This window comes from Protobothrops mucrosquamatus, unplaced genomic scaffold, assembly GCF_001527695.2.
Source record: "Protobothrops mucrosquamatus isolate PMUCROS unplaced genomic scaffold, P.Mucros_1.0 scaffold_197, whole genome shotgun sequence".
NCBI lineage: Eukaryota > Metazoa > Chordata > Lepidosauria > Squamata > Viperidae > Protobothrops > Protobothrops mucrosquamatus.
Window position 1 is genome coordinate 66806 of NW_015386273.1, and position 20073 is coordinate 86878.

At 42.6% G+C, this 20073-nt stretch overlaps 1 protein-coding gene across 1 annotated transcript; it reads left to right on the forward strand.

Annotated features, from left to right (window-relative positions):
• The first annotated feature begins 1758 nt into the window (after window positions 1–1758).
• Window positions 1759–19123, forward strand: MTFR1L (mitochondrial fission regulator 1 like). Its single transcript, XM_015825127.1, has 8 exons — window positions 1759–1808; window positions 3441–3542; window positions 4686–4785; window positions 8054–8158; window positions 11975–12084; window positions 13510–13721; window positions 15007–15319; window positions 18927–19123. Exons 3-8 carry the CDS (start codon window positions 4771–4773, stop codon window positions 19030–19032), a joined length of 861 nt encoding a protein of 286 aa, XP_015680613.1. The 5' UTR covers window positions 1759–1808; window positions 3441–3542; window positions 4686–4770; the 3' UTR covers window positions 19033–19123.
• The last annotated feature ends 950 nt before the right edge of the window (window positions 19124–20073 follow it).

Below are 20073 nucleotides of genomic sequence, written 5' to 3' on the forward strand. Positions count from 1 at the left end.
AACATTTTTTTACATTCTGGGGAAGCCGGTGTACCACCATTCGTTGGGATGGTTAGGAGGGGGGGCACCTCTGATTTAGAATAATGCAGGAACAGCTACGCTGCCGTTCCAAGCTTCCCTAAGTATTAACTTCTTTGAAATCAGTATTCTGGAAAAGCATTCATGCTTTCCTCTTTTTTTACATGTCTGGATTGAATTCAAACATGCCAAGTCATATTTTAGGTTGGTTTATGAACCATATAGTTTGTGACTCTAAACTGGATTGGGCCAACCCACTGAAACACTACGTGGTTCTGTGCAATATGCTGAACCAAGCCACGAGCATTCATGTAATGCACTATACCCTCCCCCCCCAAATCCCAGACAAGTAGAAATATCCAAGCTTGTATAACNCCCCCCCCCCCGTCTTACTTTATCAGCCTCGTAGGCCCAACCTTCCTCCTGGTACGAAATGAGAAGAGAGGGCTCCTGAGCTGGTGCAGAGTGCTCTCTCTCACAGACTGGTGGAGATTGGGGTGGGCCCCCTCCCATCCAGCTAGTGAGGATTATAGTGTCTGGCCCAGGGGTCTTCAAACTTGGCCCTTTTATGACTTGTGGACTTCAACTCCCAGAATTCCTCAGCCAGCAAAGCTGGCTGAGGAATTCTGGGAGTTGAAGTCCACAAGTCATAAAAGGGCCAAGTTTGAAGACCCCTGGTGTGGCTTTTTTAGTCCGGGAAGGCTTATTAATTCCCCTCTGCAGGTTTGCCACAAAGTTCTCCTTTGTTGTCATTATTTTTAAAATATTGCCTCTCATCTCTTCCCTCCAATTCCCCACCCACCCTGCCCAAACCCTAAATGAGATGCCTGTGAGAGGCAGAGCTTCTTAAATTGGAGAATCAGGATTTCGCATCCTTTTTTTTAAAATCTAGGTAGTCTTGGAAGAAACTTTTTACTTTAGCTTTTTATTTGTTAAAAATAATTTTCTCTCCGTTTGCAATCCTATCTCATATTTTTTTTAAAAAATTTACTCCCTAATTAAGGACATATAGAATGTATCCTGCTTCTTGACATTAAAAATCCTTATATGCATATTTTCTAACTTTTATTCAAGCTTTTAAAGCTCGTTACATTAGGTAGGTTACACTTTAAAGGTATTTAGAATTGAGGCTGTGGTGCAATGATAAGTAATGAGTTTTTCCTCAAAAGCATTTTTAATAATAATAATAATAGTAAAGTTGGAAGGGATCTTGGAGGTCATCTAGTCCAACCCCCTGCTCAGGTAGGAAACCCTATACCATTTCGGACAAATGGCTATCCAGTCTCTTCTTAAAAACTTCCAGTGTTGGAGCATTCATTTTCATTTTGCTATGTGGTGAAGTAGTAGTTTTGTTGTTGTTAGTTGCGAAGTCGTGTCTGACCCATCGCGACCCCATGGACAACGTTCCTCCAGGTCTTCCTGTCTTCTACCATCTTCTGGAGTCCATTTAAGCTCATGCCTACTGCTTCAGTGACTCCATCCAGCCACCTCATTCTCTGTCGTCCCCTTCTTCTCTTGCCCTCCGTCTTTCCCAGCATTAGGCTCTTCTCCAGTGAGAAAGCCGAAGTAGTAGTATAGCAGACCAGAAAAAGGATTGTTTGGTAGGGTATGTCTGGAGTGATATTTGTAGAAAGTAGAAATTGATATTAAGTTATTAGCTTTGTAAGGACAAAGCTTTTCTGCAGTTGTTCATTTCTCTTTTTGACAGTTTCCCATAGAGCGCAAGCTGCTGACTTCACATTAATTTACTTGGAAGAGCTTCAATAGAATTCAGCGTTGTCTTTTTCCGAGTAAGTGTACTATGATGATACAGTATTTCTTTTCCCCTTAAATGAAAATACTGGTGATTGAACCAGCTTTTCGCTTCTGTTTTCAGAACATTTAAAGTTGAGAGAATTGGCTTTTTTTTCTGATTTTCCCCCCCTCACCTGCACACCCTTCCCTAACCACTCTGCACTTGCGTTAGGCAGTGTACCCTTCCCAAACTTCCCCATGACTCTCCCACCATTCATGCACCCTCCCCATGCTTCCCATGTACCCTTCCTGAATCTCACCATGCCTCTCTCACTGGCCTGGGATTCTCTCCCTTATATGAAATAAAAGTAGAAGTTTTTTTTATATACAATTAAGTTATATAATCAGAATGGTTATGGTGTATATGAGGAGAACAGTAACAGTAGTGGTGAGACGTACAGCATAATGCCACCTCTACCAGACCGAAGCATTTAGGCCTCTTTACAGTGGTGGAACTAATTACTTCATTAAATGTCTTCCTTTTTTTTTTCTTAGCTATGCATTTGTTAATAATGCATTTTGCCCATTTCTGCTCCAGAGAATGTCTTTGCATTAAGCGTCATAAATTTTGCGTGTGGATTTTGAAAAAGATTATTTTTTTTCCTTGATTTTTAGGGAAGCTGATAGGATATTGTTGGATCAATATTGATTTCTGTAAAAATTGGTATTGTCCATTCCATGCATCTCTGGAATGATACTTTGGCCTTATATTAACATGCAAGCTGGGCAAAACAAATACCTTATTTTTTTTCCAACTAAATCAGCTACTGAATTGTCTTAAGCACTGGCTTTTAATTTCTAGTGTGTATTGTTGCTGCAGATCTCTCTTTGATTTTCCTCTAACTCCAAGCTGGGCAAAACAAATGCCAAAGAGCTCCACCTTCAGCATATCTGCATTATGCATGACATATGAACTGAGGATAGATAAGCTCTAACTCTATATATGTCTCTGCCTAAATGATTTGTCAAGAAACTTTTGCTATCAATAAGTTATCCTGGGGTGGCTGACGGTGATACCAGGAATGGCACATGTCAAACTCTGGACCCTAGTTTTGTGTAGATTGGAGAATTGACTCTACAGTAGGACATATTGATAATTACATGTTCTTCTTTTTTTGTAAAGTTTGCCATGATTAACAGAAACTGTTAATTGCCTCTGAACAGAATAGGAAATCTTATTTAGTTGGCTAGCTTAATGTTTTAGTTAAACATGTTTATTTCTTTTAGTTAAACCTTGTGTTTATTTCTTTTTGTCTTATTTTGCTTTTTCCCCTTGTGAACTTCTGTAAAAAAATTGCTAACACTTGATATCTGTTTCTTTCTTTTTTTCATTCTTATGAGCCAAATCAGGGACTGACTGTGTTTTCAAAGCCAAACTAAGTAGTCAACATCTAGTGAAACTTGGTCAGTCTAAAAGTCCATGTCACAAATGTGGGGGTTATCTGTTTTATCTGGTTGGTTTTAGGAACCAGATAATTGCATCACAAAATCAGGTGGCTAAAGAGGGAAACGAAAGTATAACTTGTTTTTTATAGAACAGAATTAATACATGCATTTTATTTCCCACAAACAGCATTTGTTCATTTTCATATTCTTTAAATAAAGTGGTTTATGTTGTTATTCAACAGAATAATCATTATAGGAATAATCACCAATCTGTTCTGTAATACCTTTGGTGAATGGGATCTCACACCACAGATCTTCCATTATGAGGAAAAGCTGATTATCCGGTGAGTTCCATATTTAGGGAGGGCAGAGAAACACCCCCCCCCAAAAAAATAATGAAGTAACTTTATTGCAGTCATTAATTAGCATAAAACAGGGGTGTCAAAACTCAATTTCATTGAGCGCCGCACCAACATTGTGGTTGCCCTCGGGGGAGTGTGGCCTACTGGGTGGGCGTGGATGGAGTGGGTGTGGCCTACTGGGTGGGCGTGGATGGAGTGGGTGTGGCCTACTGGGTGGGCATGGCCAGCTCTACATCGTTCACGTCAAGGGTGCCTGTGGGGGCCTGGGCAGGAGTGGGACAGATCTGAGGGTCTCTGGCAGAAGGGGGTGGGACCGGGGCAAGCGCCAAGGCATGGTCCATTTCTTCATTTTTCACGAAGGGTGACACCTCCCCACCACGCACCCAGGGGGCGGGGCTGACACGGCAGGGACTGGTTCCTCGCTGTTTCCAGACAGCTTTGTGGAGCTAAGACTGAATGCATTTTAGCATTGATGGCCACCACAAAATTGTACATTGGCTCCCAGCTGGCCTGGGCCAGTACCAAGGCAGCGGGGGCCGTTCCTTCACTGTTTCCAGGATGGCTTCGCAGGCCACATGAAACCACTTCGCGGGACGCATCCGGCTCCCGGGCCTTGTGTTTGACATGTCTGGCATAAAAGATTAAATATTAACTACAAGGAATATTCTCTTTCACAAGTTACATTATTACTGGCATATAAAAGAGGTCACTTTCTACTGTCCATTTTCACCGATTAGATTCATAAAATGAGAATTAAAAACAGAAAATAAAGTCATTATTTTATCGACGGGAGAAAGGTCCGACTTCTCACCGTATCGGGAACAGTCGCCTCCCCGAACAGAATGATGAACTTACAATAGGATTATCAATACATATTGAGCAGTGAAGCAAATTATCAAGGGAATTTGTGTAATTGAAAGGCTGCGTAAGAGTCTATGAGGAATATCTTTTTAAGAGTACAAGAAACTGCCATTTCTGTTTGGCAGACTGTCAGATGTTTCAACAGCATCATTAAAGGCCTCTCAGGCCTTGCTTATCTTCTTTAAATTACCTGAAACAACTGTGAAATCTGCATTCATCCAAGTAAATAATCTGTATTTGTAACGAGTCGATAATTTTCTTTAGGGATGAAATACTGTTCGGTTTATATATAATTCTTGGGACTTCATTTTTTTCCTGTGACTTATCTATACTTCTTGTATGGACAGAGATGGAAGCCGAATCAGTAAGTACCTGATTGTTTATTTTGAGAATACACTGTTATGGATTGCTTATTTATTTTATTTAAATACTGTTAAAAATGTATAAGGCCATCCACCTTTAGACAACTGTGGGTGGTAAAAAGTAAAAATAAATACAACAACATTTCAATGAAAAGGACACCCAAGACAAATTAGCCTATTCTTCCAGGTATATTGCTTTAGAGAATGTCGTCCTCTAGTGGGTGAAATTTAATCTCCAAATTGTTATTTTGAAAATTAAAGATACATGGAACCTTGTTTTGGTGTTCAGTGCATGATTAGCATGATGAAGCTGAGGCCTGACGCTTCAAGCCTGCCATAGATGGTTTTCAGGAACTAGGCAAAAATATATATGTACAAGCAGTGGTGGGATTCAAATAAATGAACAACCGGTTCTCTGTGTGGATGCCGCTTCCAGAAGTCCGTTCTGGGCCTGGGCAACAAAAAATTAGCTACCGGTTCTGCCGAATTGGTGCGAACTGGTTGAATCCCACCACTGCGTACAAGTAAAAGAGGGCAAAAGTTGTCCAATCTTGCACTTACTCTGAATAATTGGTACTGCCTCCCCCATTGTCAAGGAAGTCCCCTGTTTTATAACTTGATTTATTTGATTGATTGATTGATTGATTGATTGATTATATGCCATCAGATCAGTGTAGACTCATAGTGACTACCTCAGTATATTTTCTCCAGGAAAATCTGCCCCTATACTGACCCTTTAGGTCTTCCGGTGGCGGGTCCATCACTATGGCATTTGAATTCATCCATTTTGCTATTGGTCATTTCCCTCTTTTCTTCCATCTTTCCCAGCATCATAAACTTCTCCAGAGAGCCAGGTCTTTACATTTTGCGTCCGAAGTATGATAATATGTGCCTGGACATTTGTGTCTCATCTGAGAAGTCTTTGAGATAATTTTGTTTGGTGATCTATTTGCTTTGTGCGCCCGTTTAGTCATTGTGCCATCAGTATGCCAGAGCTGGAGAGACTGAGCAACATTCGCAGATGTCTTCTTATGAAGCTCTCTTGAAGCCTCTCCATCCAAATTTTATTTTGAGCACAGCTACCTCTTCTTATTGGGCTAACTGCTCCCATGCCTTGAATGTTTTAGATTCTGCTCCAAATTGTTCTTTATATAAGGATTTCTCGCCTTCTTAAGGCTATTAGGTAACTACAGCTAATATGGGGAAAAAACAAATTAGACTGTAGAAGACATTTTCTGTCAATCCAGAATCTGATTACGCTGGGCAAGGTGGGAACAGTTTGGAACTGAGACAACATGTTCTGCTCACTAGTCTTCAAATGATTGGACTTCTCCCCTCCTTCTCCTTTACGATCAGGGCAAGGCCAAAGGTCCTTGATCCCAGACAACTACCTAGCAGTTGAGATTTAGTATCTTGCCTTCAGTGTTGCTGGACAGGAGACCAGGCATCCCAGGTCAAGATCAGAGTGACCTTGAGATAGCCACATGTGTTTTCCTGCCCTTTTCACACAGGCTGGCATTCAGACCTATTCACACACACACACACACCCCACTGCTAAATTGTTCTTGCAGGTCAAACAAGGAAATGTGTTGTTTCTTCCAGCTGACAAACATGTACGCAGAAATCTCTGAAAACAGCTAAATTCTGTGCCCCCGCCCTTCCCCATATTCCATTAGTTCAGTTTGTTTATTGCTTTGACCATAGAATATGGCAAAAACTTCCCAAATGCCCAGGCCCTCCTCCCACATCACTGAGAATTTTGGCCCATTTCACTTTTATCTCTGTTTCCGTATCTTTCAGTGTTTTATGTTTTATAGTGTACATACATATGCTCAATTGGGAAGTTTATTTCTTTTTATTATGCTGGTTTATGACCATAATAAACTTTAATGATCATCATTCTCAAGTGAGATTTCCAAAGCACGATTGTCCCATTATAATCATTACATGAGTTGGCTCTAGTTTTTTTTTATTTATTCTGATTGTACTCTTGTACAGGATCCCCAGTGGCACACCCAGGCTGAGTGTTGAAAAAGATTGCCAAAATGCCAATTACAGAAACTATTAAACTTTCTAGGATGGAGGCAGAGTTCTCTTCTTGAGTCACTTGCCATAATAAATTATTTTTAACATGTTGTGACAGCGTCCTGTGACATTATAATTGGTTTTTTGTTTTGATAATACTTGCATTTTCCTGCTTTATCTTAGCAATTTATATCCTCACAAAGCATTAGGATAAAGAAATATCACTTGTTCCTTTTGTAATTCAAGGGCAGTTATAGAATTGTGGGGAGGCCTTCCAATTTCCACATTGTCTCTATTCCACCATTAATTAGTCTGTTTGCTATATACAATTTACATACTAATGTTTCTGAAAATGAAATTTGATGCCTCATTTTTAAAGAAAAGTTCTGCAGCCTTTAGAGACTAATAAACAGTTGCAGAATAACTGTTTAAAATGATCAGGCACAAAACGACCAGTAGCTAAAGTCCCAGGATGCACTGTCTGTATTTATAAAGCCAGATGTTTACAAATTCCTTAGTATATTATAAAGATAAATCCCCTTTAAACAGAATTATCCCAGACCAGCAGGTACAGTTATAATATTATGGATCAAAATGCATTCCATGTTGTTTTTTGATAATAGTAATAAAATTTCATTAAGGCCGCTATCTTTAAAACATTTTTATTTTGAATTGTTTCCTTCATATTTTTCTGACTGAAATAATTCACTTTGTGTTTGTAGAACCAGCTAAACTAAAAGTGGATGACCAAGTCATCACCTGCTTTACTGTGTTAAACCTTCATTTGATTTGATAAATGACAATTGAACTCATCAGGGCTGCAGTGGCTTGCTCTGATCTGCAGACAGAGTAATCACAGTGTTGTTGTGAAAGGATAGACTGCTATACAATTTTACAATGGAAGACTGATTTAGGATGCAAATTTTGTAGCAGTCAGAAAGTTCATTTTGCATATTTGCCATTAATATCCCGATACATTAACATATAAGCAACATGAAAGATGCCGTGAGCTGTTTGAGCAAACAAGAGCAATGAAATGAGTCACTCAAGTTCCATTGAGGGATTTATCCAAAGTTAGTTACTTCTTCCATTGTTTTGTGAAGATGATAGTAAAGTTAGCTGCAAGTGCCCAGCAAACCTCTAAATGTATATTTAATGTCTTGCATGAAACTGGGGAGACAGTTTTTACAACTGCTCCTTATCTACTAATTGAATAATTTCATTTAATATTGTATTGGTCCTCAGACAATACCAATTTGGCAGAACAAACCCTATGGGTCATCTCGCAGTTTTGTGAGAAGAATTGGAACAAGCCTTCCTTTAAAACCATGTCACAGAGCTTCCTTCCAGGTAAAGTTGTGTATTTGTGATTGTGTATCAATCAACCAGGCCATGGTTGTCCCAAAGTGGGTTTTTTTTACAAAAGACAACTGGATTTTCTTGGTATTTTCTCTGAAAACCTTTCACTTCTCATCCAAGAAGCTTTCAAAATGGTTTCAAGGAAGACACTAAGAAAACACTAAGAAAGTCCAGTTGCCTTTTGGAAAAAAAGACCTTTGAGATGTTTTTAATTGATAAAAGGTTGTTTAATATTTACTAATATGTTTGCAAATTTTTGGAAGTCCTAACTCTGTTTATCATATAGCAGTGATGGCGAACCTTTTAGAGACCGAGTGCCCAAACTGCAACCCAAAACCCACTTATGTATCGTCGGGTGTCGGGTGCCGGGTGGGTGTGGCCCACTGGGTGGGCGTGGCTGCAGTGGTAACAACAGACTGGGTGGGACTAAAAAGTTCAATCAATCAATTCCAACTTTGCGAGATCTTTTTTTTTCCCACGAGAAGTTGAAATTGATTGATTGAAACTTTTTTTTTTTGCACACGGTGGTGGAGGCCTAAAGCAAAAAGGTTTTATAAAACCCAGCTGAAGGCCTAGGACTGGGGCAACGGCGTCTGTGCCCACAGAGAGGGCTCTGCGTGCACGCGTGCCATAGATTCGCCACCATGGTCATATAGCTTTCAGATTCTTTAGAAGAAATGCAGCTACCTGCCAAAAATCTCTCTTTATTGACTGTAGAACAATTTTTGGTATTTGATGTAACAATATTTGCACAAGGTCATTCACAACCTAACCTTACATGCATTCTGGAGAACCTGGTCCCAGATTAGTACAAATAGGATTGCAATAATAGGATATCAGTATCAAATGTATTAGGTAACAATAAACATCAGATAGGAAATCTTAAGGAGTTACTTTGATGATAGAATGTAAATTACACAAAAGCAGAAGGCACCCCACCCATGCCAGCATTCTAAACAAAATGATCCATTAGTAATCATCACCAAGGCTTTAATATTGGTGTATATTATTCTATGGAAGGAGGTCAAAACCTGCGTTTGAGATTGTTTCCAATCTCAAAAGAACTAGGTGCATCTTTTCAGCATGTTTTTGCAAATTAACTGCTACCTGTCACACCTTAAATGGCATCTTGCACTGACCTTCCAAATTAAATGCTGTTGTTAAGCCTGGAATCTTCTGAGATTTTAGTATGCTAAGATTTCAGTATTCTCATATTTCACGAGATCACAGGGTTGAGAAAGCAGAGACTGTGTGAGATTTAACAATCTGGATAGATTTCATGTGATCGTTAAAACATTTCATGGGAGTAAAGGACAAGTGCCTTCCTCTGCTTGTGAAGACTCAAATATTTGTAGAGCATTCATTGTTGTTTTTGCAAATTAGCTGCTTGCTTTTCCATCAGTCCTCATTGTTAGTTTATACCAGTGATGGTGAACCTATGGCACGGGTGCCAGAGGCGGCATTCAGAGCCCTCTCTGTGGGCGCGCTCGCCGTCGCCCCAGTCCTAGGCCTTCAGCTGGGTTTTATAAAACCTTTTCGCTTTAGGCCTCTGCCGCCGTGTGCAAAAAAAAAAAAAAAAGGTTTAATCAGTCAATTTTAACTTCTTGCGGGGGAAAAAAAGATCTTGCAAAGTTGGAATTGATTGATTGAACTTTTTAGTCCCACCCAGTCTGCCGTTACCATCGTAGCCACGCCCACCCAATGGACCACACCCACCCAATGGGCCACGCCCACCCATCTGGCACTCAACGATGCATAAGTGGGTTTGGGGTTGCAGTTTGGGCACTCAGTCTCTAAAAGGTTCGCCATCACTGGTTTATAATATAAAATACAAAAGCAAATAATAGAAAAAACAGGGGAGGGAAAAGGGAAGAGAAAAGTGTAGAGAGGAAAGGAAAAAGAAAGAAAAGTCATTGACTTCAGACTTCCACCCCAAGCACAAAGTCCAGAAGCGGTTTCCAAGTAGAAACAAAAGTACTTGTGTTGTTTTCTTTCATCAAAGCAGTCAATTTAGCCATCTCTGCTAACTCCATCAACTTTTGCAACCATTCATCCATTGTGGGAGTTAAAGGGTCCTTCCATTTTTGTGCATAAACTAATCTTGCTGCCATCGACATATATAACATCAAAGTTCCAAATTTTGTTTTCCAAGTCTTTTTCCATTAAGCCCAATAAAAGTTTTGGTTTTTATCTTTATATTCACTTTGAGAATCTTCTGTATTAGAATATGAATCCTACTCCGATACTTCTTTGTTTTATCACATGTCCACCATAAATGATAAAAAGTCCCTTCTTTACATTTGCATTTCCAACGTTCATTTGAAATACCTTTATACATTCTCGATAACTTACTTGGTGTTAAATACCAGCAATACATCACTTTATAACAATTTTCTTTTAAATTGCAATTTAATGTAAATTTCGTCTACATATTCTCCCATTGTTCAAACTTTACATTGTATCCAAAGTTCCTTGCCCACTGTTCATCACTACCACACAGTAGAATTTCCAATTCATTTTTGACAGAGTCAAACCCATAGTTCTTTTTGTCTAATTTAAATCTTTCTTTCAGTTGTAAATATATAAACCAGTGGCAGACATGTCCTTCGCAGTCTAGCTCTTCTTTAGACTTGAGGATAGGATCACCAAAATTAAAAGTTATTATTTTACCACTAGCTGTACCCGGCCACGCGTTGCTGTGACTCAGTCTGGTTAAATCGTAGCATGTGTTGCTTTTACGTCCAACAGATGGCGCTTTTTCATAAAAAAAGCATGTTTTTACCTGTCACAGGTGTGACATCTATATTAGTAGGTATATAAAAACACGCGCGTATTCGAATGCAACGTTGTATCAAAATTTCAAAGCAATCAGTGAAGAACTTTTGGAGATTTAAGATTTTGAACAAACGATATAGATTAATCCACCAGATTAGCTGCTTTTTGTAAATGACCTTCATTTATTTGCCATCCTACAGAAATTGTCCACATGTGATTTTCTCTAAGAGCAAAGTCACTGCCATCCTGCTGACAGTTGAAACAGGAGAGCTAGTGCATCCTCAAGGGAGACTTGGGAGTTTTGCAAAAGAACAAGGAGTTTATTATAGTCACAGAGACAAATAAAGCAAACGAAACAAACTGCCCCCACTTTTCAAGAGTCAGTCAAAATATGAGCCTTCTCAATCAACACCAGCCAAGATTTGTGATTACTTGGAAAAAGCAGGCAGTGAGTGACCGTTGAGCTGCTTCAGCGTATATCCTCTTATTGCCTGGGTGTGCAAATGTGGTGTGCCCTCTACAGATGTTTTCAGCTACAACGCCTATAAGGTAGCCAGCAAGATCCCCTAGCTCAGGGGTAGGCAACCTTGACTCTTTTATGACTCGTGGACTTCAACTCCCAGAATTCCTGAGCCAGCATGGCTCAGCTTGGAAGCCTCTCCCTTTCCCCTCAGCATGGCTGGTTCAGGAATTCTGGGAGTTGAGGTCCAGGAGTCATAAAAGAGTCAAGGTTGCCTATCCCTGCCCTATATCTACAAAAGGCATGACCAGCTGGAATCCAGAACAAGAGAATGCCTGATTGAGGGGTAAGGACGTCCCTGGTTCAGATTATGCTGCTTGTCTAGATTCATCAGATGTTGGTTTTCTGTACCCTTCTTTAATTTGGCAGATGTGATTTCTAGAATTCTAAGCCAAGCTGGGCCCAAAGATGAAGCAGGAATTATGTACAAAGTGAAGACCTTCCATAGAACAGTGCTAAAAAAAATGATGGTGCCGAGCTAGGTAATGAGATTGCTGTCTTCTCTCCTCTAGCCACTACCAGACATTTCTGATTTCTATTTCAATGACACCCCCCCTGTTCCCACTCTGGCAGATGTCGCCTGGATTGCCTCCGATGATGAAGAAACATATGCCAGAGTCAGGTAGGTCCTTACTCCTTTTTCTACTCTTTCGAACATCCCCAGTGCAGGAATTAAGACAGGGTCAGTTTATGTTTCTTCCTAATGTTGTCTTCTTCTCCTAGACTTAAATTGTGTTTTTTGTAATTGCTGTTGGATAGCTTCTCCAAAGCTATCTTTGTGGTCTCATAATTAGACAAGAGAGGATCTTGGGCAGGATGAGGGATGACTATGTGCTTCCATCAGGACTGTCCAGCGGTCCATGTGATTCTGAGTGACTGTGGCTGGCTTGCATATGGATGACCTCTTGGGAGAATCTTCAACAAATGTATCTTATTCCAGAATCACCCAGCCGCTGCAGAGGCCAGGAAAAGACAGTGCTTTAAGGCAGTGGTGGCAAACCTATGGCACGCGTGCCAAAAGCGGCACTCAGAGCCCTCTCTGTGGGCACACGCGCCATGCCCCGGAGATGGCAACCGTCCCTCTTCGACCAGCCGCCCGCTAACTCGCCAAGGTCCCACGTGGCTGGATGCATCCCAGCACCCATGCACTCGCTGGCCTCTGTGTGCAGGGGCTGATGGGTGTCAGGCAGCAGCCGCCCTGGCCCCTGCCTCACCTTGCCCTGTGACAATGGCACCCCCGCCCTGCCTCGCCTCACCCTACAGGACGAGCCTCCTGCCCACCGCCCCACCTGCCAGAGACCCCCTGGATCTCCCCAACCCCACCCGGCCCCCACAGGCGTCCCTCCGCACGAGCAACATCAAGGTGATCACGCCCACCTTGGCCACACCCACCCAATCTGCCATGACCGCCACAGCCACGCTCACCCAGTGGGCCATGCCCACCTGGCACCCGGTGATAAATAAGTGGGTTTTGGTTTGCAGTTTGGGCACTTGGTCTCGCCATCACTGCTTTAAGGCATTCCCAGCAGGGACTTTGTGTGCCTCTAAAGCAGTGATGGCAAGAATTTTGGGCTCGGCATATCAAATGCCCCCAGGCCCCAGCGCTCCATGTGGTCCGCCACCTACCGCTTCCCTTCAGGCGGTGTTCTCTTTCTGTTGATAGGCCTCCATTCTCAAAGCCACTTTGGAGAACGCTCTTTGGTAGCCTCTGCTGCCTCTGAAAACTGTAAAAGCAGGCCCTGTACTCATGCCACTTCCAAAGACCCCAGAGGCTACACAAGAGCACACCTTATTCTCATGTACTGTCTGCGGCCTCATCCAAGAACGGCGTGTGCTTTTGAGAATAGTTGTTGGGAGCTGGTTAATGCTAGGGTGTCACCCATCTCGTGGTGTGTCACCTCTGATACGTGTGTCATAGGTTCGCCATCGCTGATTTAGAGGCTCCGTGAAGCAAATGCCCTTTGCATTGCACAGCCCTTCAGTTCAGGCTAGCTGTTTCTTGTTGATCAAGGTCAGTTTCACCGAATGTCGGGTTCTTGACTTCTAGGACAGACACACGTCCACTGAAGCACAGATGGAAACCTACTCCATTCTTTGTTATTCAGCGGAACGCTTCGGTCCCAAATTTGAGGAAGCAAGAAGAAAAATTGTTGGCTCTGAAGAAGCCATGTTTACCTGCCTTGAGTCGGACCACAGAGCTCCAGGAAGAATTGAGTCACCTGCGGAGTCAGATCGCTAAAATTGTTGCTGGAGATTCAGGTAAACGTCCAGCAACTCAGTATTGAAAGCTTCATACTAAGAATTAAAAACCAGCCCAAATGTCTGCGCTTTACGGATAGTCCTTGATTTACAACCGTTCATTTGGTGACTTTGAAGTTGCAAAGTCAATGAAAAAGTGACTTATGTCCAGTCCTTGCACTTAAGAACATTGCAGCATCCCCACAGTCACATTATTGAAATTCAGGCCTTTGGCGTGTTATTTACAACAGATGCACCATCCTGGGGTCATGTGTTTAGTATCTGCGACATTTCTGTGTTCAACAAGCCTGTTTTACCTCTGCATCCTCTTGTAATTTAAGAACCAATTTANGCCCAGGCAGCCCAGCAGCGCTATGGCAGCCACACCCTCTGCCCGCGCCCTGCAGCATCAACTGTTCATGATGGGGGTGTGAGGGCAGAGTCTTGTCTACGCTGCCTGGCTGCCATGTCCTTGGCTGTGCTGCTCCGTGTGGGCCACGCTCAGGGGCGACTCTCCTCCAGGGGGGCTGCTGGTGAGGAAGGGGTCATGGGGGGAGGCGAGTCTGGGGCAATGGCACGTGTGCCCACAGAGAGGGCTCCGAGTGCCGCCTCTGGCACCCGTGCCATAGGTTCGCCACCACTGGCATAGGTTCTGCTGCAAGAGAAGCTATGTAAGAGCCGTGGTGGCGCAGTGGTTAGAATGCAGTATCGCAAGCTAATTCATTGCTGACTGTCAGGAGTTCGATTTTGACCAGCTCAGGGTTGATTCAGCCTTCCATCCTTTTGAGGTCGATAAAATGAGGATCCAGATTGTTGGAGGCAATGTGCTGACTCTAACCCACTTAGAGAGGGCCATGAAGCACTATGAACTAGTATATAAGTCTAAGTCAGTGGTTCTCAACCTGTGGGTCGGGACCCCATTTGGGGTCGATCAACCTTTTCCGGCGGGTGCCTTACCTCCCTTCGGCTGGGGCAGCTGGTGGTCGGCCTGCTCCGTCTCTGCCGCTTGCCAGCTACGCCTCGGCCGGCGCAGGGGCGGAACCACGCATGCACGGCGCTCCCGGGCAGGGAAAGTCCTCGACTTACGACCGGTCGGGTAGTCCTCAACTTACAACCGGTTTAGTCCTCGACTTATGACCGGTTTAGTCCTCGACTTACGACCGGTTTAGTCCTCGACTTACGACCGGTTGGGGGTCGCGGCATTAAAAAGGTTGAGAACCACTGGTCTAAGTGCTATTGTTTTGCAAGAACAAAACCCCTGATATGGCAGCCAGTTCATGTCTCCTTATGTTGTCCTTTTTTTCAGCTTCCTCTTCATTGACGCCAGAATTATTATCTCCAGGAAGTTCAAACGTGTCTTCTCCCTTGCCCTGCTTTGGACCCTCCTTCCAGTCTACAACTTCCTTTGTCATTAGTGACATCACAGAAGAGGAGGCTGACTTAGACAGTCCCGAACTTCCATCTGTTTCCATGCTTTGCTCTGCAGCGTCTGAGTGTTGCAAAGCCGACCCAAAGGATTCTGACGACGACGACACAGTGTCTCTCTCAAAGGCCAGTAGCTTTGCAGATATGATGGGCATTCTGAAAGACATTCATAGAATGAAACAGAACAAAGACTCGTAAGTCCTTTTCTTTGAATTGGTACCCGTCTAATTTTTGGGAGGCATATATTAGTCCAAACAGTGAATTGCATGTGAAGCACTGTGCCTTAATTTCCAAAACGGTAGCTAATGGCTGCATTCACACAACACCTGAACCTGGCTGTCAGATTAATCCATTTTCTGAGCCTGCACAAATGCATCACCTCACACAAGTTAACCAAATTTGGTCACCACGATGTAAAAAAGGTGTTGAGACTCTAGAAAGAGTACAGAGAAGAGCAACAAAGATGATTAGGGGACTGGAGGCCAAAGCATATAAGGAAACGCTGCTGGAATTGGGTATGTCTAATTAAAGGAAGAGAAGGACGAGGGGGACATGATAGCAGTCTTCCAATGCCTCAGGGGCTGCCCCAAAGAAGAGGGAGTCAAGCTATTCTCCAAAGCGCCTGAAGGCAGGACAAGAAGCAACGGGTGGAAACTAACTAAAGAAAGAAGCAACCTAGAACTAAGGAGAAACTTCCTGACAGTGAGAACAATTAACCAGTGGAACAACCTGCCTCCAGAAGCGGTGAATGCTCCAACACTGGAAGTTTTTAAGAAGAGACTGGACAGCCATTTGTCCGAAATGGTATAGGGTTTCCTGCCTGAGCAGGGGGTTGGACTAGATGACCTCCAAGGTCCCTTCCAACTTTATCATCATCATCATCATCATCATCATCATCATCATCATCATCATCATTATTATTATTATTATTATTATATGAGTGGAGTTGCCCAATGTGCTGAACTGCACCTATAGAGTTAAATTAGACCAGCGTAGTATGTACCGTACCAGCTGATCAGTTTCACTTTGGCCTAGCATAGTGATAAGTAGGCATTAACGTAGTAACTGGCTGCTAATTTTTCCCTTCCACACAACCTTGATTGTTATTACACCCTTATTTGTGATCAGATTATTTAAGGACAGATCACTTAATGAAGGAGTGTGGATCTGTCTCCTGTTGATGATGACATTAGGTAGGAGAGGGACCTACCAGATTAAAAGGAACATTTGGTTCAATATCATAGCTCTTGGGTTTAGAATGGGTTTCCTTAATCTCAACTTCTGATTTTTCAAAATGGCCCATAGATAGTCCTTGATTTACAACTGGCCAATTAGCATCATTTGAAGTTCTGATACATCCCCCAAAAGGTACTTACAACCCAGTTCCAAAGTTCTGATGCGCCACACAAACACATAACCCTGCGGTCAGATGCACTTTAGATGCTGGCCCACATTTACAGCTGTTTGCAGAATCCCACAATCGTGTGACCAGATTTTACAACATTTTTGCTGAAAACTGGCTCCATTATGGAGGTAAGTCAAGGACTGTCTGTAATGTATGGAGCAAAAACAGAACTGAAGGAAGGGTGGAGTTCTTTGGATGCTTTTCCATAATATTAGAGCTTAACATCAATTGTATTTTAAATTCTCCTGGCACCTTTTAATGTGCTCATCCATTGGGATTCTTGTTCTTAGCTCAAGTTAATTAAACCGGTAAACAGAATTACCTCAGTATCAGGGGAAAACAGCATGAAAACTAGAGCTGGAACAGATGTGAGAAACACATTATAAATAAGAGAGCTCACATTTAAATATGCTTAATTCCAAACCCCCATGTTAGTCTTTTAGTAGTGAAATTGATTTCCTGGGAGTTGAAATCCACGGGTTTTAAAATGATGATGATGATGATGATGATATAATAATAATAATAATAATAATAATAATAATAATAATAATAATAATAATAATAATAATAATAAAGTTGGAAGGGACCTTGGAGGTCATCTGGTCCAACCCCCTGCTCAGGCAGGAAACCCTATACCATTTCAGACAGATGGCTGTCCAGTCTCTTCTTAAAAACTTCCAGTGTTGGAGCATTCACAACTTTTGGAGGTAGGTTGTTCCACTGGTTAATTGTTTCACTGTCAGGAAGTTTCTCCTTAGTTCTAGGTTGCTTCTCTCCTTGATTAGTTTCCATCCGTTGCTTCTTGTTCTGCCTTCAGGCGCTTTGGAGAATAGCTTGACTCCCTCTTCTTTGGGGCAGCCCCTGAGATATTGGAACACTGCTATCATGTCCCCCCTCGTCCTTCATTAAACTAGACATACCCAATTCCAGCAACCATTCTTGGTATGTTTTAGCCTCCAGTCCCCTAATCATCTTTGTTGCTCTTCTCTGTACTCTTTCTAGAGTCTCAGCATCTTTTTTACAGTTTTCACCATATTGTTTTGTGGTTTTGGATTTTAGGGCAATGTATTTTTTTGTGGCCATTGACCATAAATATTCCATTTTGGGAGCCTAGGGGCTTGCCTCAGCCTGGGTCAGTTAGTTGGGCTTGGTTGACCAGTCTACACCATTGGCACCCTAAATTACCTTGCTCTGAACACCGCTCTCCAGGAGCCCCTTCCCACATTCATGTTCCACTCCATGGTGGGCCAAGGGCAGCAAAGAGGCAAGGCTTCACCTGGGATGACATGGGAAGAGAAGTCTCTGCTGGACAATGAAAAGAAGGAAAGACTGTTGCAGGCTAGAGCATGGCTTTTCAACCAGTGGTATGGGGACCACCTGTGGTACATTGGCACCTGGCAGGTGGTACGCCACCATCCTAGAAAAGTGGTAGCGGGGGAGGGGAATGAGCTGAACCGGGGGCAGCAACACACAAGCCTGAGTGAGAGATGGCTGGAGCTGCAGGGCTGTCAGGGCTCAGCGGAAGCGCCAGGATCAGCACCAGGCTCCGGCTGGAGCTCGGTGCTGATCCTGACGCTTCTGCTGAGCCCAGAAGAAGCGCCGATCAGCTGGAATGTTGCAGCACCTCCAGGGTCTTGTGATTTACATTCAGATGCTTGGCAACTGATTCATATTTATGACGGTCACAGTGTCCCAGGGTCATGTGAAGTGACCAAAACCTGCTGCAACCACCCAGCAGACAGGGGGGAATAAAAACCAAACACCCCCCCACCCCACCCCCGCTGCCAATCCTCAACAGAAATGCTCACAACAATGGAAACCTCGGACAGGAGGAAGAGTGCAGCTGGGTGGGCAGGTGTCTTGCTCGGCTGTGGCTTGGGGGGCACTTTTTTCAGTGCCATTGTAACTTCGAACAGTCACTAAGTGAACTGTTGTAAGTCGAGGACTACCTGTACTTTATCACTTTTTTCCCTTTTTTTTGGTCATCAAGTTTTTGACACCTTGCTAGGCGACTGGTGGTACTCGGATGTTGCCATATCCTAAAAGTGGCACAATGGGTGAAAAGGTTGAAAAGCCCTGGGCTAGAGAGTAGGAAAGGGAAAGCTGCCAGGGGAATTCTGGGAGTTGAAATCCACAGGTCTTAAAGTTGCCAGTGTTGAGAAACACTGATCTAAGCCCTTTGTAGTAGTGTTTGTAGATCATATCATCTTAGCTATGATCTTGGGGGGAAAAAATAAACCAATCTGGTAATAAAATAGTTTGATGAAAAAGCTGCCAGCTTATTTTAGAATGTTGGTAAATATTTTAGAGTGTCGGTAAATAATTCAGGTACTGCAGCTTATGAAAATCTGCCCATACTCTTATGTAACATCCTGCATCTTCTATCTTCCTTTTAGGAACAGAAGTATACTGAAAGAAGAGGATCCTGCGATTCTTATAGCAGAAGTTTTAAGAAGGAAATTTGCTTTGAAAGACGAAGATGTAAATATGAAAAAGAACTGACAGTTATATTCATTTCTTATGTTAGTATGCTTCTTAAAAAATTTTCTCCACAGTGGTTGCCTTCCTTGAACATTAAATATCCTTTAGGGGTTAGGCTTCCTGTGTGCTTTTGTGCAAAAGGAAGGAACACACTAAGCGAGAAAAACTGACATTTTGCTGGGGGTTTTTTTTTCCACACAGCCAAACGATACAACTTTTTTTTAAAGGTAAAACTTTTCCACATTCTGAACTGAAGCAGTGAGTACGGATTCTTTTAAAGTGGGAATTGCCGGTGATGATTTTCGTTAAAAAAAATATATTTCGTAGCGTTGCTACAGATCTGAAGCCTGTGAATACTTAAACTGTTTGAGTCCCAAGATTTGTTTTGTAAAGCTAGATTTCTGAACAGTTCTTATTTTATGCAGCCTCTCTTCACAACCAACATCCTTCAAACAACAGAGGTATAGTTGACTAAAGATGTAATCAAGTGTCTAAATCTAAGCATTGAATTTAAAATGTTTGCTGATGATATACTAAAGCTGTGCAGCAGTGCAGATTTGAAAGTACACTTAGAGTCCACTTGTCAACACCTCCTTGAAGCAAATACATCTACGGAGTTGCTGGCGCATGTGTGAAGCCCACCTATGTGCGCTCCGAAGTATCTTTACCCCTTTGAATTCAGGCTGCTACCCAGTCTTGCAAATCAGCTCTTGAAAGCTAAAATTCCTATCTTTTTTATTTGTTGACACAAAACACAGAATCTGCATGCTTTGCTCTTTGCTTTAAGCTCAGGGTCAAGCAGGTGGAATTAACACAAATGGAAGAATAGCACAGTGGTCAAGTTTCTAGTGGGAGGGCACCAAATAACCTGTGAATTTGTAAGATACTTTAGGACTGGGGATGGTCAGGACAGTTCAAGAATGGCTTGGTCTTTTGTGCTGGCAAAAACCAAGAACTCTCAAAGGAACCCCTCAGTTGCCCTCCCCCCCAAGAATTTGCAAAACAACTCCTTGGACTCGTCTGTAGCATCAGGCTATGGCATTTTTAAAGCAATTGGAAGAT

What these genes read in the sequence shown, in the direction of transcription:
- MTFR1L (XM_015825127.1), top strand. An exon ending in GTCACAGAGCTTCCTTCCAG is followed by an intron (nt 8,159 to 11,974) that starts GTAAAGTTGTGT and finishes TCTCTCCTCTAG; the next exon opens with CCACTACCAGACATTTCTGA. An exon ending in GAAACATATGCCAGAGTCAG is followed by an intron (nt 12,085 to 13,509) that starts GTAGGTCCTTAC and finishes CTTGACTTCTAG; the next exon opens with GACAGACACACGTCCACTGA.